The 16766-nt window shown below is 36.0% G+C and overlaps 1 protein-coding gene across 2 annotated transcripts in view; it reads left to right on the top strand.

Annotated features, from left to right (window-relative positions):
- The window catches only part of LOC121422515 (chromatin-remodeling ATPase INO80-like), a 40660-nt gene that overhangs the window by 15047 nt on the left and 8847 nt on the right, over positions 1-16766 (top strand). For both annotated transcript variants that reach the window (XM_041617637.1, XM_041617635.1), the window contains exons 2-3: positions 2577-2942; positions 15539-15619. In XM_041617637.1, coding sequence (XP_041473571.1) covers positions 2868-2942; positions 15539-15619 — 156 coding nt within the window. In that variant the 5' untranslated portion in view covers positions 2577-2867. The remainder of the gene's footprint in view (positions 1-2576; positions 2943-15538; positions 15620-16766) is intronic.

The raw sequence follows: 16766 nt of genomic DNA, 5'->3' as shown, positions 1-16766 counted from the left end.
ATTATGACTGGCGAACCCTTTCTACTGTTATGAATAGCGACCCCCATCTACCATTATGACTTGCGAACCCCTTCTACCATTATGACTGGCGAACCCCTTCTACTTTTATGACTGGCGAACCCTTTTTAGTATTATGACTGGCGACCCTCATCCATTATTATGACTGGCGAACCCTTTCTCCTATTATGACTGGCGACCCTCATTCCTTATTATGACTGGCGAACCCTTTCTACTATTATGAATAGCGACCCTCATCTACCATTATGACTGGCGAACCCCTTCTACTATTATGAATAGCGACCCTCATCTACCATTATGACTGGCGAACCCCTTCTACTATTATGAATAGCGACCCTCATCTACCATTATGACTTGCGAACCCCTTCTACTATTATGACTGGCGAACCCCTTTTAGTATTATGACTGGCGACCCTCATCCATTATTATGACTGGCGAACCCTTTCTCCTATTATGACTGGCGACCCTCATCCATTATTATGACTGGCGACCCTCGTCCATTATTATGACTGGCGAACCCTTTCTACTATTATGAATAGCGACCCTCATCTACCATTATGACTTGCGAACCCCTTCTACCATTATGACTGGCGAACCCCTTCTACTTTTATGACTGGCGAACCCTTTTTAGTATTATGACTGGCGACCCTCATCCATTATTATGACTGGCGAACCCTTTCTCCTATTATGACTGGCGACCCTCATTCCTTATTATGACTGGCGAACCCTTTCTACTATTATGAATAGCGACCCTCATCACCTATTATGACTGGCGACCCTTATGATTAATGTAGCCTCTTCCTTTTTATGACTAGCGACCCTTATCTAGTATTATGAATACCGACCCTCGTTGTTGATTATGACTAGCGATCCTTATGATCAATTACCCTTATGGTCCATTATGAATAGCGACCCTTATCTTGCATTATGAAAATCGGACCTTATGACCCATGGTCCTTATGACCTTATGACTAGCGACCCCTTTTGCCTATTATGACTAGCGAGCTTTTGGGTATAGGATTTTACACGTTATGACTAGCGGTCCTTATGACCAGTCAGTATTATGACTTATGGTCCTTATGATTGACGGGCTTATCCCGATAAAATATAGTGGGTTTTTAGATCATAACACGTATATCTTTATAATTAAGTCCATAAATTTGATTTCCTCAATGAAAATTCGCAACTTGTAGATCAAGTTAGCACCAAAATAGGCATATTTCGTTTGCTTGAATGCATATCTACATGATTACAAAGTATTCTTTAGCCTAGCTAGTCATGCAACCGTCGAAAATCTATATATCTGTTTATCTGCATATTAACAGATTTTTGTGAATATACAGATAAACAAATAGATAAGATACTGTTACAACGTTAAGCTAAAAGAAGAATCATGAAACACGAAAATCAGTGCAATATAAGCTTCTATTTTCGTCCTATATAAAACACGGTTGATCATTATTTGCGTTCAAAGGTTGGTTTTCAAGAGCTCACGACAGTATGATTCCGCCAGACAAGTCAAACAAATTGAATAGGTATTTCATTTCTTTCATTGTTGGTTTTTTTTTCGGTCGAGTAATTTTCATGGCTATCCACAGACCTGGAATAAGTAAACAGCAATTTTGTGAGTGTTAGTGTTTTTCATTTCCTGCAAGGGCACTGCACAAAGCCTTTTATCATTTTATAATGAAATATCATGATTGAGATGTTTAGATTCTACATTGCCTAATAGCCGATGTAACAATGGTCCAATGGGGGAAATTCCCATTTCCATAATAAAAGCCCGTTGATATTGCGGAGTCGTTTCGAATCGTCACACCTTTAATTATTTTCGTGCAACAACTTCCGCTTTTGATTCCGTTATTATCGTTATAATGAATTACATTTTAAAGTGTGCTGTCAGAGTTTTAGTCTTAAATCATCCTTCTGATATTGGTAATTATATATATAGCTCCTGTGATCCGCCTTGGTCAGAGCATGGAGTATAGAATACAATATTTTTATTCTCAATAATTGCAACCAAATCAAATCTACAAAACGGTTACACACCTTTCTATCTCTCTTATATGCGTTTGTATGGTATGATTAAAGATAAATTTTGCGGATGTAGAATGGAGTAGGGAGAATCAGCTAAGCCAATAAGTGATAATAAAATCTTACACGGTCTTTCTCCTCAAAAAGATTTCCTTTTGTGTTCATCATTCTGTGTCACTTTTCTAAGCCGCTTTTCACTCGCTAATCTCTGCTCTTTCTTCCTTAGACTTTTCTTTCAAGAACTTTTGTTCAGCGATCATTATTTCTACAGCCAATGATATCAACCCAATTACAAAGCCAAATATACATTTATACCGATAAAATGTTATCAAATTTGTGCATTCCCTTTGGGGCACAGCCCCAAAATGTAGCCCCCAATAAAAAAGAATATAGTCCCAATGCTGAAAAATAGTCCTTTAAACTGAAATAATTATTTCCTATCCTGTAGTATAAAAGTTAATTTATTTTGATCAAATCGTGAACGTTCTATTATTTCGTTACATTTTTTCTCTTCTATTATTCAGGTTCCTTTAACTGACGATTGAGCTCAGAGAGATTGCTTTTACTTTGGAACTCTTAATATATAGCTTCACAACTGCTCGAGTGGACTGCGGGGAGTTCATAAAATTCGCTCTTGTACAGGAATATACTTTACAGTTTGGATATTCGTGCAGTCAACTGATATAGACTTCACTTTCTAACACCTCTTAGTGACGCAGGCAACACCTGATTTTTGTGCCTTTTTCGAGTCATGTCCCCACACAGTTGTTGAAACTTCACATTTTGTTGTTTCGCCCGTTGAGATACAGCCAGTCATGAATACGGGCAAAGAACTAGAACTGGAGACCTATCGGCAAGGCTATCTTCAACGGAAAAAGGGGGTTGCTAAGGTGAGCCGAATTATTCCTCTTATTTTATCCCTTTTTGGCGCATACGTCAGAGGGAATTTTCAGAGTGCGTAGATGAAAGAGTTTAGGATATCCCATGCAGTGAGGGAGATGGTAGATATACCATTGGCTTCTTGTCTTGCTGGTAAATTGACGTCATGACAAGAGTTTTGCTCTCGTCTTGTCTTAAATCATTTAAAGGTAGTTGATTCCTTAACAAGATCAAAAGAATAACGTGGATCGCTACTATCCCTTCTTCCAATAATGACTTGATTCTCCTTCAAATTACGTTCTATACTTCATTATTTTGTAATAACTAATAATAAAAAGAAAGGTTTCCACAGTTACCCATAAATCCAAAGTTGTATAGAATCGAAGCGTGTATTTTAATCTTTTCGTTGTTCTTTTCTGTCACGTTAAACCATTCTCTTTCTGTTCCCTTTCTCAATATAGACCATAATGGAACATGTTCACCAGGTGATACGTTTGTCATGCTTATCTAAGAAAAGCAATTCATTAAAAAAAGAACACCGATGTGCATTTTAGCCATAAATATAAAGACAGTACAACCATAATATGAACATGATGTAAGACATTGAATGATTGTAATATTTATAGAACATGAATTCGTTCTATCAGCAAATAAAACATTTATGTACTTTAGCATGCATGTAAAAAAAAGTGCGTCACGCTTGAAATGAAATTTATGCAACCGCGAAATTCGTCTTCGAAAAAAGAGAAAATGGTTCTCGATTATTGTTTTCAGCATAGGCAAATTGTTTTTCATATCTTCTTTTTAATTCATATAATTTACGAATTTACTTCAACTTCTTTCTATACAAGATGGTCATGAGCAAGAATATTTTGAAATTTCGATGTCAAAATCAAGTTGGGTGGAAAAATTGCATAATTTATTCAGGATTCGATGGTTTTTGGTACACTCTAAAAAAAGAAATGTTAAATAAACATTTGAAATGTTGGAGGAGTGACAACATTTTCTTAATATTGCATTTACCACTTTAAATGGTTCTACCCAACACTTGAAATGTTGGATTCAGCTTTATACAAGGTTGGATGTAATATTTGGAAAAGGTTGTCACTCCTCCAACCTTTCAAATGTTGATTTAACATTCGAATTTTTAGAGTGTAAATCATTTCCGTCAGGCCTTAGTTTTTAATGCTTATAATCTACCATGCACGACAGATCCATCTTCATGATTTTGCTTTCACATTAAAGAAGAGTTTTCACTCATTCTATTGTAAAATCTGAAACTGATGACAAGGATATAATACTAAAAATCGGTTTACTTTTTTTTTTACTTGGACGTACTGTTATGGTTATACGCACTCAAACTGTATTTTTCAATATACAAATCAATAAAGTGGATTCGATAAAGTATTATGTAAAAAAGCATTGAATCTATATTGATTTGCGATTTACGAATGCTTATCTTGTCAAGTTCGGTTAACTTCTGAGATATTTTTTATTTCAAGTACTTTCAAAAGCATCTATCATGTCTATTGTCAAAACTTTACAATTTTGCCTTTTCGCAACATTATTATCCATGTTAAAGTGTGAATTTTTTTTGCATGTAAAAATATCATACCAGATATGAAACAACCAAAGAAAAGCAAATATTATTGTCACTAAACCTCAGTGCTGTATGGTTTCTGCTTTAGGGGCACCAAATCATTAACACTTTATTTAAAATGGTTAAGCATGTATGATTTATTGATTTTTAAAAATGATTGAGTAAAACGATTGAATTGAATATTCTCATGATATAACACCTCACTATGCTAAGAAGTTTTCTCCTTCATTTTTTAAAATTGTCTCTCAAGTTGCTCTTAAATCCATCGTTCATTTCATTTTATTTCAATTCAGTTTTTTTTCACTTGTCCTTTAATTTCTTCACCATTTCCTCCTACCACTCCCCTTTCCCATTCTCCCTCTCCCCCTCGTTCTCCCACCCTTATTCTCTTTTTTCTATCCTCATCTCCTCTTCACTCTTTCTCTCCCCTCTCATCAATTGTTCGCACTCTCGCCTCCTTTTTAAAATATAACATGTCACATAACCACTCTCTCTCTCCTTTGCTTTCAATGATTATATCATATATTTCAACACAATGCCGTGCCGAAAAAATGAGTCAGTCCTTAATCTATTTTGATAAATCAGATGCTGCCGAAGATCGTCAAAATCCACTTCCCTAAAATCACTCCATATGTAGAGAGGGTGGGTACTTGGGACGAAGTCATGCTATCAACGAAGGCCCACTGGAAAACCAGCTTAGTCACAATGTTTCAATTTAAATTTTGTATTTCCTGAAATAATATTGGAATCTCTTCACGTCATTCCATTGTCCAGTCCCAAGTCCATTTTTTTAGCAGATATAATAAAGACAGATAAGAGATTAGCTTAACCCTGACGGGGCGGAGACACAATCATCGTAATAAGAAATTAGGGAAGAGATCTTCGTGTTTTATATTTGAGTTAAAAAAAAAAAATTATCGAACATTACCTGAAATTCTAATATTCCTCTCTACTCCTAGGGATGGTGCCACACAGAGAGGCTAGCGGGGCGATAGCCCACTATTTTTTTCTTTTCAAGCATGAATGCAACTGAAACAAGAGAATAAAAAAGAGAGGGCAAGAACACAACAAACAAAAATTAAAACAAATTATATAGTTTGGGCGGAGATCTACAATACCTATAATTCTGAATCGAAAAGAAAAACAAATTGTAGGTCCTCTTGTGCCCCTCTTTTATAAAAATACCCGGACGCCGCCCCTGCTTGCTGTAGAAAATGTGTGTGTGTGTGTGGGGGGGGGGGTATACCCGTGAGTATACCGGGGGGGTATACCTATATGCCCGTGAGCAAAACATTTAATCTACAATGCTCTTTTATCTTGCTTTCAAATGAATGGAAATGCTATATGCATTATTGGTAACTAGGTGTGCACTTGCTTAAAAAATACACCGCTATATGCAAACGTACGACACAACTTAGGCCTATATCATTGGCGTGCCTCCGATCTATTTCCCGTTAGAAACTAAACGCCACTTCTATCGTATGTCCAGGAAATATCAACGGTTCTTGAATAACAGAACATCCGACAAGCAATTAGATCCAATCATCTTGATTACGAGTGGAAATTCGTTTGAATAATTATTGTCCTAAAAATGGTGACGTAATCAACCTGCGTCCGTTCGGCAGTTCGGGAATTACCCTTCTTGCATGCCATGCACGCGGATCTCAGTACAAACTGTTTTAATTCTGTTTTTATTATAATAAATTGAAATAAATCACAACTTTGCCCAGAGTGGTTCATTAATCAATTTAGAAATAGTTTTCGAGATTTAAAAAATATACTAATACTATATCGTAATGAGCCAAACATTTTGTTGGGGTAGAGTGAACATGGCTTAGGCCTCTGTGGGACCCCCAAAAAGATTTGTATGTGAAATGGAAGCATAATTATGAAGGATTTTTACGAAGGATACAAAATATCACATCTTACCATCTTTGCTTTGATTTTTCTTTAATTTCTTTTCTTTTTCTTGGTCGTGGAACTAGGGAGGGGGGGGGGGGGGTGCCTCAAGTTCATACGCCATATGCCCGAGGTCTTACACCCGATCTTACAAAGAGTTGCATTTGATTCGATCAACTACAATATGCATTGCCAGCAGCGCCAACATCTAAAATGCAAATTTGCCCAAAATATTTTCTAAGATGTATATCCATACACTAAAAAACACCGAGTAAAATTTTACCCATATGGGTAGAAAAAGAACATGCATGTTTGCTGGGTATTATTATCCATATTGGGCTGTTTCAACGCGACATTGCGCAAAATTTTTACCCAACCAACATGCATGTTCCCATTTTACCCAATATTGGATAATTTTTTTTAGAGTATATACAGTCATTGTTCTCTTGAAGATTCAGTGTGATTCTATTTCTTTACTAAGGAGATGGTGCAAATTTCTTGTAGAATAAATCATGACATGGATGGACTTCCGTGACAGTTGAGATTGATGAATGGAGATCGATCAATCGTAACTCTTTGTAATACTGGGCCCAGTATTGATAACAATGAATGTAGATTTTAATGGTGTAAAATCTCATTAATGAGGAGATTCGACAACACGAGCAGGTATAGTAAGGTGGAAAAGTGTGGAATACTCCAAGAAAGTCGTATAATTTTGACAGCATTTTAGTAGTATTTTTTCATGCATAGTGGTATCGAATTTAGAAATAAACCACGGTTTCACATTTTTATTGGGAATTATTGCCCCTGAGCCCCCATGCACCTGTGATGATGGGGGGGGGGGGGGCACATTCGTTGCTTCGGTCGTGAAGTATGCTCTACCTGCAATTAAAGGATATGCTCTATAATCTGCATTTTAAATGTATAAGCGTTGAAAACCAGTTTTATAGGAATAAACCACCTCGGCTCGTTATTCATGTTATTTATCGACGTGTTTTGTATCTCGAGCAAGCTCATTTTCTAGTTGAAACGCGTTGTATTAGCACTTTTTTATTGACCTATCTTGTCCTGCCAGTATTTAATTTAATTGGCAAATGAATGCGATTGCTAATATAACTTGCTAAGACATAACCTCAAACCAAGAGATTACAATAATCAAATTAATATAGTATCATGGCAAAAGATTAATCAGAAAAGGAAATTCCTCTGGCGATTTATAGACCTAAAACAGTATAGATGTGGTTGAGATAGCATATTAGATTTATCACTGTTTGATCTAACCATCGTTTGGTTAAGTAAAATTATATATAATGGTTTATTACCACGGCCACCACACATCTTACCACTAGTCCACGATCCGATTTGGAAAAAAAAATCACATTTAGTTCATTTTCTGAAAAAAGAATGAAATGTACCTCTTTATTTGAGGTTTAAATCAGCTGAAAGAATACTAACATAACAATTTTGGATGATTGCAAACCTTTATTTTGGAGTAATAGTACCTCGTTCCCAATGTCGTGTGATCCCTTACGAAAGTCAGGATTGGCATTTTGTAACTGATCGCGACATTTTTTTTTTGAACCATTCAAAATTCTTCTACGATCAATACGATTACCACGACTGATCTGATAAGATCATTACGATTGCTCCACGATTAAGATTGCTGTTTGAATCATGGCGCAAAACTTGACAGTCGGAGTGGGAACTATAGGTATTAAGGATGAATTATTTACAAAATTTTCTTCTGAACCCTTTGAAGTTCACACCGGCAAGGCAGTAGTTTGCAAATCAAGTTCAAGTTCAAGTCGCCAGTGTGCTGCTCATGTGTGAGTGATGCTCTGAAACTTTCTACAGATATTTTGTTCTTTATAATTAGGATCCAATAAATTACAAGCTAAGAATGAATTATTGCAAGTTTCTGTCAGGGCAAAGGGCACTTCTATATACGGGTACCATAATTGTCCCTCTTCTCCCTTGTCGAAATCAACTTCATGTAATCGTATATAGCCAATCGTACGATTGCTACGACGTCATTACGACTAGATATCAAATACACTTCTATTATAATAAGTGTGATAGTATAGTTACAGATTTGAAAATATGTATTCGCAAGACGATTTAGAACATTACACAGCAAGATATTCCATGTCTCAGTATTAGCATCAAATCCTAAAATGTTTTATTAGAAAAATCGGATCGCGCCCCCATCGTAAGCTGTGCGATGGCCTTTAGTCCTTTAACTCCAACACATTTATTGACAATTTATTTTTTTCAGTTCATCAAAATATGCCTACATTGGTAATAAAAATTATTAGTGTTTTTGTTCGAAAGTGGCATTGCATATAAAAACGTCAGTAGAGGTAAATCAATCTAGACTACAAGGGTGAGGTTCAAGTCCCCTTCAAGAGATGGAGTCCTCTCCTAGGTGCTTGTAAATTGGCAACCGGGTTATGAACCGAAATGGTTGCATGGTATTTTGCTTCGCAGGGAGTGTTTAGTGTGCATATTATATAGAACATCGGGGCAAAGAATCCTGAACTTGAAGGCCGCATTCTTGATGGTCACGATTGATTGCCATCATTATTCTCAAGTGTTGAATAATTAAAATTTAGGTCAAGTGCAGCATAAAGTTAGAACTGGGGGAACTGGGACTCATGATTGTTTTTCCTCAGGGAAATGGTTCTTCCAGAAAATCTAGCCTCACGTCGCATCAGCTCACTCCGCTCGAATTGTCTGTCATTCCAAATTCTGTCAAACAGTTCTCAAAAGCTTCGAACAGCTTACAGTAGACTTCTGATAAAGACGTGCAATTCACGAGGACGCATAGACTAGTCACATCGCCGGTAGCTCACTGAGTAGCTTCCGGCTCCTTCCCCGAGGGAGAGAGTGATGTCTGAGTCAGCCCATCCTGTAAAGTCACTCAGATTTCTGTTCAGCCAAGAAATTATATCACTCAATCTTTTTGGTAAAGCAACGATGGGGAAGTTTCTTCCGTTTTTCAGGAAGGGGGGGGGGGGGGGGGGGGTGGGGGTTTGAGGGGGCATACAGGGACGTTAATGTCGCAAAGTTTTTTTCATACAGCTATACCTTATTCCAATATTGGAGATACTACCTACAACTAATACTTGCTCCTGGGCGGGGGGGGGCATGATCTCGGGATGTAGGGTGCTGTTTATGTTATACAAGCACCCCTTTGAAATTTACAGTTTTGACCAAAATCTCATGCAAATCCCCTTCATTTTGGAGCAGAACCCTTTTTGTTCCCATGCAGGCCCCCGGGAAAGGGGGCGCGTCACTAAACCATGGACAAAATTTCTTTGAGCAAATGGTTTGGGGGTCATTTCTTACTGTTTGAACATTTTCCATAGTGCAGCCCCCAATATAAAGTACGTCACTAAAACTTGCCCAGAGTAAAATCGCGTAAAAGGGTGTATCCTCACTTGCAAAGGTTTTATAAATTTGCAATATTATTACAATTTTAGGATATCCTTCCATAATACGATTCCCATTCCGTGACCATGCACTGCGTTTTTTTTTTCAAATTTAAAATAGAAAAAATAACGAATCTAGAACATAGCTTCAAACTCATTTTTGTGTGAAAACAATGCTTCTTTTAAAACATTTTGATATCTATAAGTCATTTCTATCCCTGTGCTATTCCAGGAAACTCAATCACGAAATAATTCAGTTCTGAAAATGATGTCTTTAGATGTCCCTGCACTTTAGAAGCTTGTTGCAATAGTATGAGTTTTTTTTTCTTAAAAATCACTTTCATCGGAAGATAATGCAAGAATCCCTTTTAACCAATCTTCATTTTGTTTGGGGCCTGAATTTACGAGCAACTGGAAAATATCCGCATCATGATTCCCAAATTAATCAATCGCAAAAGCCGAGTAGTTGAAATGGTACATTGCCAATTCGTCTACTGCCAACTCGTCCACTCACAATGGTTGAACAATGAATGATAGAAAGTGATGTTTGATCATTAAGTTCATTTAGTCTAATGTAATTCCCTCCATCAACATTTCGTCTAACAACCATTTCGTCCAATAACCATTTTTTCAAATTATCCCTTCGTCTAGTCACCATTTCGTCTATGACCATTTCGTCTCATAACCAGTTAGTCTAATATCCATTTCGTTTTCATTCATTTTGCACAATTAACACCTAGTCCAATTAGACCAAATGGTATATCAACTAAATGGCTATTGGACCAACTGGCTATTAGACGAAATGGTGAGTGGACAAATTGGCAATTAGACCATGTGGTGAGTGGACGAACTGATGGTAGACCAAATGATAGTAGACGAGTTGGGAATTGGACGAATTGGCATTAGACGAATTGGAAGTAAACCGTTGAAATAAGCAGAAGCCAATTATGTCATCTTACTTTAAAACAAGACACGTTTTAAGGCAAATGCTGTGGTGTATTCGGCACAACATGAATCAATCGTTTCGGCTATTAAACTGTCGTGAAACTTTGTAAAAAACCAACCCAACTAATTCTTCTAATGCCGTCACGAGAATCAATCCAACTTCGAACCACGATAAACCAAAAATTATTTTTGTTCACTTATTTTATTTTATAAATCACATGTTTACGTGTGTGCTCCTTATTTCATAATTTGATGCATGCTGTGTGTTTGGAAGTGAGTGTTATCAGGAAAATAATCCTTTTTCATGCTAAGCGTTTTATCATTGTCTAATATAATTATTTGTTTACGTATTGTGTAAGGTAATCACTTTCTTCAATTAAGTCATTATCATAAACGCTCAATTTCCTTGTGACTGTAATATAGCTTTTGTAAAGTGACTTTTCACAGAATTATTAATCGTATTGCAGAATATATAAGTCTATAAAAATATGTTTCAGTACAAGACAAATACGATGTTAACATTTTGTTACAATTCAGTTTTTAAAAAGAAATTCCCAAAAGAAAATTCGAAACAAGCCTATGAAATGGAAAAAGACATGAAATTTTGCTTCACGCTGCCAAGTTTTCCCTGTTTACATTATTTGCTTAATACCTCGTTCCCACTGCCATGCGATCCTTTACGAAAGCCACACAGCAAAAACTGTGGTGTTAACCGGTGTACATAGAGGACCACACCAGTTATTTTACACCGGTGTTAAATTGGTGGTGTTAGTTTTACACCTATGGGTGTTATTACATCACTTATGGTTGTTACATTTACACTCTTTGGTGTTATGTTCAATCTCTAGGGTGTTATTTTAACACCTCAGGGTGTGGTCCTCTGTTAACACCAATTAGTGTCAGTTTTAACACCACAGTTTTTACAGTGCACGATTGGCCTTTCGTGACTGATCGCGAAAATTTTTTAACCATTCAATTTTTTCAACGATCATTATACGATTACCACGACTGATCTGATATTTTCTGATACGATCGGATAAGTCACGATGATTATTCCACGATTAAGTACGCCGTTTGAATCGTGGCGCAATTCGTGACAGTATGAAAACTAGGTATTAGGGAATTCGCAAAGTGTATGTGTCAATAATAATGACAGGCAAACTATAATTCTCATTACATACAGTAAGTGTTGGCATGGCGGGCAAAGATATTCGCTTTGTCACGACTGCAACTATACCCGGGCGATGAATCATGTTTGAAAATTGTTTTAGATCGAGAGTGACAAGACTTCAACAGGGGTGTAATCTTGGGGCCAAGAAATGAGAAAGGTGTAAACAACTTATAGAGAAGATACTTTGATGATTACTTGTAGTCTTGCACTGCCAAGACATGAACTATATTACAGCGCTGCGATAAATAATTAGCTGGTAAAACAAACAAGTTAAGTGTGGATTTAGTTTCCTTTCATTTTGCTTATGGTGGTGGGTTATAGACTCGATATTTTCTTATCGTATTTTATTGAATGGTAAGCAATGACGTGCTGTTATTTCAACAGCACACGTTTTCTGTACAAAATGTGAACCAAACATTGTATCATCCTGTTTTGGGATTTTTTTTCCATCAAGAGAATTTCGTGAAAGCTCAATATTCCGAAGATTTGATATTCCAAAGGTTCGATTTTACCCGGCCTCGGGTTGTTTTGTCTTATCAATTTTTAGATTATAGATTAACTCGCTTCATGGTGTAAAGGAATGTCATTTTTTATTTCCTGCTAAAATATAAATATCACTGCATATAACGAGTGGATGCAGCCTATACTGTCATGCTGTTTTTATAGTATTACTATCAAAGCTAAGAATACGGCTATGATGTTTCATGTCTACACTCATGTTATCTTTGAAGAAAACGAAAACAAGTTTTATAAGAACGACGTGAACGTCCTCGAGTTATTTTGTCTAATCAATTCTTAGCTTATATAGATTAAACCACTTTATGGTGTAAAGAAATGTCATTTTTTATTTCCTGCTAAAATATAAATATCACGGCATACAATAGAACGAGTGGATGCAGGCTATAGGCCTATCGTCATGCTGTATTTATAGTATTACTATCAAAGCTATATTTATAATGATAATACGACTATATTTTATGTCTACACTCATGTTATCTTTGAAGAAAACGAAAACAAGTTTTATGAGAACGACATGGGTAGTACCAGAGGATTATGAAGGGGGGGGGGCAAAAAGGTGACGTCATTCCCTCTAATGTAATAAGAGCACTATAGCGTTAAACTGCCCAAACTTTTCCCTATAACCTTCTTTCTTTCCCTTTCTTTCTTCAGCTTTTTCTCTCTTCCCCATGCATACTTCAAAAAAAAATTGAGCGTGTAGTGAATTAAGGGCGATTATCCCTGCCCCCTTTGGTACCACTCCAGTCACTAAACCGACTGAGTGAGAATAATAGAATATACGTATGTAGTGAATCGTTTATCCCTTTTAGAGGATATTAGCAAACCGTTAAGCATTTCAAGAAGTATAAGTTTATATGTATTTCATTATTATATTTTAGTAGCTACGTACTTGATATACCTTGCAAACTTTATAGTGTGAATACTGCTGTTTTAAATATTTATATGTATTTTACATCATGATATTGTAACTTTGTATGTTTTTTAAACCTTGTTAAATCAGGACATTGATGTAAAACAGCAATTCAGCTGATCTTTTATCATGTATAAATATTTTCTAATAAATAAATAAAATAAATAAGCCATATATGAGCTTTGAACTCATCGAAACGGTCTGTTTGATTTGTAAAAAACCGTGGGCGGAAATCCCAGGGGGACGGGGGGGGGGGCGTGGCCCCCCTACTCAAAATAGTAGAGGGATACAATATCTAATGTCCCCCTACTATTTGTGGTCTTTTATAAGAAATACATCATTAAAAATCAAGATAAAACATGTATTTCAGGACGAGATGACCTTACTTTTCACTTGTCAAATTTATTTTCGTCGAAATTTTTACCTTAATTTTGGGAGAAAACCCTTGTGAAAACCCCTGTGTTCATAGCAGTGTTCTCATATTGACTGAGTAGTATTACCATGACTACGGCCCAGTTACGACAAAGACCGACTTTTCACTGTCATCATGTGTCTAGTGTGAACGCACCTTCATCAAACACCACAATCTTGAACGTCTTCATGTTAAAAGTTATGACTGAGTTATTAATCATCGGAACCATTGACCTTCACCTTAAGCTGAATAATGAGACAAGGAACGATTTGCACGTGCTCATATAAAAGCAAGCAATATTTATGCAGTCACAAATGCTCGTGCAAAAATATAAACAAACAGCAACCAGAAGAAAACACAGATAATTCATAGCATTCATGCTTTCAGAATTCCCTAAAATTAATTGTCGAATTTTTGCCTATCTGTATCAATCCATTCATTCTCCATTTTTAGCATACATGCACAATTCCATGCATCCATTACCATGAATATCAGTGCGTAAAATGAAATAATATCCAGAAATGGATTCAACACTTTTGTAAAGAATTATTCAACATGATAAAAATTAATAGCAACAAAACTGTAATGTGGCTCACATGAATAATGGCACAATCAACGATCGCTCTTGAAAATAAAAATCAATTATTATGAAACTGCAAACCCTTATTAATTTTTAATGTTTTTATTCTAACGTTGGAGAAAATTGATATGATAAAATAAATGATCTCATCGAGACTTGATCATAGATGTGTATGACTTAACTCGATATGTTCAATGAGTTCCGAAAGTGAATCCAGTCCAAGTGAAATGTTGTTAAGGGGGGGGGGGTGGCAACAACAGAGAAACTGGTCATCTCGGTAAAAAAAAGTCATTGAAAGAAATGTGAAATATTTAAAAAGTTGTAATTCTTTTTCATATCACAACGGGGACTTTAAATTTGCTGCAATGATGTCACTATGATGTAAAGTATTACAGGACAACTGCTCCTCTTTTGCTCCAATAAACACACGTCGTCTTCGTCCAGAGTTTTTTTTTACTCAGAATTATATTTTTCTTTGAAGACAATTAACAATAAACAATAGGCTTTCAAAGTAACGCTAATTACTGCCCCTGAGGGAAAGATAAAAAAATTCCCAATAATCGGGAGTTGTCCTTATATACCACAGGTCTGACCACTCGCCGCAATACTCTAATTTTTGAAATATCAATAACTGTCTTTTTCTTGGTCCGCGAACATTTACCATTCAAATTTTCCCCATTAACATAACTGGGCGTTGTGGCGTGCGCTACAAATTGATGCAGAGGTTCGTGGTTCGAGCCCTGGTCACGTCTTTCGGATGTGACGTTAAAGGTCGGTCCCATATACACACACACACCATCAGTTCATTACCAATGTTGGACCCCCCTTTCAATAAAATAAATACAATTGGAAATGCCATGCTTTACAATCATCGCACACGATTAAGTTCACAAACCACACTTTTAAATTCTGCGAAGGAAGGAAGGCTTCATGAAAAACATAAACGTTCTGCATCACATGACATTATCTGCAATATCCGTTATTAATTCCCGATTGTAATTTCATAATCATTATCTATGACCGAGAAGCGTTTATATTTCAGGCTATGATTTTTGTTTTCCTTTCATGTAATTTGTTGACTTTGTATCATTAATCTTCTTTTTTGGTTTCTTTTTTATATTAAATTCTTTTAATTCATAGAGTGTAAAGAAGAGATGGTTTTGTCTCAATCAAGATGCGTTTATCACATTCAAGACAGAAGAGGACGCAAAGAAAAGTGATGTAAGTATTTTATTTCAACCTTACTTCAATAGTCAATCATCACTGTATAATGAAAATTCGAAATATGATTCTTTTCAAATCAACATATAATCTCACCATCGCACCACAAGCAAGTTAACATTACAAATGAATGAGTCAGTATATTTTATTTCCTTAAAGTGTCATTGGTGGCTAAAAGTGCAGAATTGTAATTGTTTGCTAAAAACAATTGCTTGTTATCATGGTTATAAACGCGTTCTGAAATTTCTTTGATATACCAAAAGTAACATTATACAACATTGCATGTAATTGTATCCTTATATCACACGTGCAATTATATTAAATACCCAGGTGGTATTTCTTTATATATATTATGGGGCATTGCAAGTAAGTTGCGATCAATTGCAAGTCAAATTTAGGTTACAAAATCGGTCACAAGTCTGGCAATTAATTGCAAATTCACATTAAACAAAAGTCTTGATTGCTATTCTGATTCTTCCAAATTTTCTATATCAGTTGTACTTCAGGAAAATAAATTTGTAATTGACTGTAAATATAAATTTTTATTGCAACACCCCTTACTCATTTACTCGGATATTGAAATTCGGCATTTTCTGTTATCAAGAAAGAAAGTCCAATGAAGTTATGGTTGATATTTCATCCTATGTTGTCCGATTCACATAATTATCACCATCCACTTAATCGTATCATGCTATTCATCACGTTCATCATGTTCATTAGGCCTACGCAAAGGATAGATCATCGAGGTCAGTTCTACCCATCGAATTTATTTTTCTCTGCATCCTACGTTCGATTGATTTTGGTGTAAAAGTGTGATTCAAAAGTGATATCTTAGGGGGATTATGTTCTGGTGGGTGTTTCATAAAGCTGTTCGTAAGATACGAACGACTTTACGCACGACTGGTGATCCTTTCTTGTGCTATGTGTTATCACTGTGTAATTGAGGTATGACCTATATAAGAACATGTTCCAGTCGTGCGTAAAGTCGTTCGTAACTTTACGAATAGCTTTATGAAACACCTACCTGGGCTGGATTATCATGGTAATTTCATGCAATAACAATTTTGAAGTAAACTGATGATACCAAAAAGGAACGGAACCCTCACATTTTTAGTGCATTTTAGAAGCAACATCACACAGCTGACCT

Source organism: Lytechinus variegatus, chromosome 10, assembly GCF_018143015.1.
Source record: "Lytechinus variegatus isolate NC3 chromosome 10, Lvar_3.0, whole genome shotgun sequence".
Taxonomy (NCBI): Eukaryota; Metazoa; Echinodermata; class Echinoidea; order Temnopleuroida; family Toxopneustidae; genus Lytechinus; species Lytechinus variegatus.
The sequence above is the reverse complement of the archived record's forward strand: the minus strand, read 5'-3'. Positions and strand labels throughout refer to the sequence as shown.